General features: G+C 48.1%; 1 protein-coding gene across 1 annotated transcript; it reads right to left on the bottom strand.

Moving 5' to 3' along the window:
- Positions 1-268: 268 nt before the first annotated feature.
- On the bottom strand, positions 269-3,166 carry SARC_00007 (hypothetical protein; the record flags this gene model as incomplete). The annotated part of the gene is made up of 3 exons (XM_014306300.1): positions 269-2,206; positions 2,301-2,386; positions 2,659-3,166. The coding sequence occupies 3 exons, from the start codon at positions 3,164-3,166 to the stop codon at positions 269-271; spliced, it is 2,532 nt and encodes an 843-aa protein (XP_014161775.1).
- Between the last annotated feature and the right edge of the window lie 314 nt (positions 3,167-3,480).

Below are 3,480 nucleotides of genomic sequence, written 5' to 3'. Positions count from 1 at the left end.
CATATACATATACATATATATAATATAAAACCAAACCTATCTCAATCTATATGTATATATACATATATATTATATATATATATATATATATATTTATATACAAACACACACACACATATATATACCTACATACATACATACATACATACATATACATATATATATATATGCATACATACATACATACACACACACACATATATATATATATAGAAATATGTGTATGTGTACATGCAAGGTACACACGCATTTACCAAACCATAATTAATTATTCAATTCCCGCATTCTCACCTTCCGAAGTCTCACTTTCCGCAGCCGCAACACACGTGTCGCTACCGCAATCTGTTTCTGTCGGTCGAATGGGGAAACTAGGCGGGGCTACAGACGGCTGCGTGTGCATGTGAGCACGTCCCCGCTTGCGAGACACATACGGAGATCGGTCACTGACTCGAGAGTCCCCAGGAGATCGGTCACTGACTCGAGAGTCCCCAGGTGAAGACTTATCCTCCACAATTTTATCTGCTACCACTTGCGTACTGTTTCCGTTTCCAGCGTTCGGGGCGTCATCGGTTGCTAAACCGTTACTACCCTCCTCTCCCGCCGGCTCCCCGTCTCTGTCTAATTCTGCCGCACTCTTCCTACCCGTTAATCTATTTCTATCTGTCTCACACTTCTCACCCGTTAATTCGGTACTAATACTAACTCCCTCCTTGACCGCACGTGCTGTGTCCGTTAATTTGCCACTGCTTCCCTGCACCCATTCGCCAGTCCCTATGGGTGCTAGATGCCCGCTGCTGCCCCGCACTGAGTCTATATCGTTTCGGCTCATTAACTCGCCTCTATTTTCCATCAGTTTCTCCCCATGTCCAATACCTGTGCTGCCTGTATCTCTCCCCCCCTCTCTCTCTGCAGGCCTATCCAACCGGCCACCCCCATCAGCCCACCCCATCCCTGTGCGCATATTCGGCTGCGTCACACTTCTCTGCAATCCCTTCAACCGATCCTCAGCATCCACACGAGCTTCGGCTGGAAGCACACTATCTGGCACGATCTTCGGTACTTCGCCCGTGCCCGTCTTGGATTCGCTCGATGCTTTGGGTCTGCGTTTGTATGCTGGCGGCTTTGGGGGCGGCGCGTGTACTGGTTTCGTGGTGGTAGTAGGTTTGTGCATGGCGGTGCCATTATCACTTCCCGGAGTGGATTCCTTGGTAGCTTCACGTATGGCGGAGTGCGAATGGGAGTGGGGGTGCTCAGGTCCGTGTGTAGACGTGTTCGTACGTGTTTGTGCGCTCGTTTGTGTGAGCGATGGTGGGCTGCACTCGGCAGAACCGGTATTCAGGTTTGATACCTCATCCTTACCCAGCTTCGTATCAGTGGATGCTAGTGACTGTGGCTGGTTTTTTCGCTCAGCCTGTGGCTGGGGTTTTAGCTCAGTCTGTGCCTTGTTTTTTAGCTCAGCCTGTGACCCCTCATGCCGTGTCACTGGTCCAATAGGCTTCTCGGTAGCAAGTGCTTGTAATTGCCTGCGTGTATTCACTTCTACGCGTCTCTCGGCGTCGTTGTACCCATATGAGTTTGTGGTTGCGGATGCATGTGTTTCCGTTGGGGGTTTTGTGTGTACAGCTCCAGATTCAGAGTTTTCCTCCTGCACACTCTCATGTGGTGTGCACGTACACACATCTTCGTGCGCGAGTTCTCGTGCGTGTGCATTGTACTGTGTTTCCTGGCCTTCCACACCCCGGCCATCCACCAACGCATCCAGCACAGTCTTAAGCAGAAGCAGCAGCTTATTAATGGGTAGATGAGTTACCGCCGGCTGCCCGAACTGGAGCACCAGACTGTATACACTCATCAGCAAACAGTCGCGAGAGAAGGACATGGGACTCTCCAAGTAGGCCCTGAACCTTCGGCGTGTGTCTGTGTCGCACTCGTACGTGTGCACAAGCACAATGGTACACACCACATTCAGGCCTCGCCGCATGCCCAGCCCACCCAGTCCCTTTCTCACGCCAGCCTTACTACCAATACTCCTCCTAGATTCCTTGGTAGCTTTTGGACCGTGTGTTTCCTGGGATTGTGTATGTGACTGTTTTCGGCTGTGTGGGGGTGATCCGGGATTATGTGAAGTCTGGCTTTGGAGCCTATCCTTCAGTTGCTGGCATAGGCACCACATGACATGCGAGATGGTGTCCAATGAGAATAACAACTGGTGGCACGGGAACAAAAAAAACAAGCGGGAACGGTTGTAGTTAGAGGACATTGCATATGCAATATGGTGATCTTGAACAATAGCAACTGACGGGATGGGTATAAACTTCGGGGGAAAATTGGGAAGTTCTCAGCCAGCCTTTCTTGGCTGCTGCACCTTTGAGAGTGGTGCTTAGTCCTGGGATCGCACGTTGAGGCCCCACGTACTCTGACTGAAACACAACACATAGTGGAGTTGCATGCACTCTCAGTCGGTACTGACGGAATTGTATTCATATGTGACAACCAATAGCACCTTGCACGGAAACCCCAATAGACCAACAAGAAAGGCGAACAAAAACTACAAACACACCAGAGCTCAATAAACAACCAATCAGCCGTAACGGAGGCTCAGCATAAACTCCCAAGAGCATTCTATAAATAATCCTTCTGCACGTAAATCTTATACACCTCCCACCTTGGCATTCGCTTTCAACTCTGCCAAGACCGCCTGTTCATTCCGTTTTCGTGCCTCCACCACACCGTCTGGGCCAACATCCTTACGCACAGCCTCGCACCGGTTACCATAGTTACCCTGGCACAGATACTGCAGCGCACCGAGAGCATCGGTACACACCTTTCGATTGCCATCGCACAAACGGTCAAGTAACGACTGAATGTACGCTTTCTTCGTCTCTACCGCCAACTCCCGCCACGCAATCCCCACAGCATCTTCATTGCCTATTCTCTCAGGTGAGAAATCAGTGCCTCCCAGCATGGCACTATTCACCCCACCCGTCGCACCAACGTCCTCCTTACCTATTTCCTCGCGTGCGAATATATTGCCATTCGACGTGCCACTGATCCCGCCAGCCCCCAACTGTGACCGATCCTTCAGGCTTCGACTGAACACGTTGATGTCTCGCTCAAAGAACCCGTGTGCGTCTTCCCAATACTCTGACTCTACGTACGAGTACATCGTGTCTATCTGCTGGGCCAGAGAGAGCGAGTCATCTGCGTTGAATGTGATCTTCAACGGTTCAGTGTCCGTGACGAGCGTGTCGCTGTAGTGACGTAGTGACAAGAAGTGTATTATAAAAAGATGAATTTACTAATATATATATACATGATTATATATATATACTTACACACACATATATATATGTATATATATACATATACATATATATGTGTAATATTATATATATATATATACATATATATATGTAATATATATATATATATACATACATACATATATATATATATACTACATAATAATATATTATTAGT

The sequence above is a fragment of the Sphaeroforma arctica genome, assembly GCF_001186125.1.
Source record: "Sphaeroforma arctica JP610 unplaced genomic scaffold supercont1.1, whole genome shotgun sequence".
NCBI lineage: Eukaryota > Ichthyosporea > Ichthyophonida > Sphaeroforma > Sphaeroforma arctica.
The sequence above is the reverse complement of the archived record's forward strand: the minus strand, read 5'-3'. Positions and strand labels throughout refer to the sequence as shown.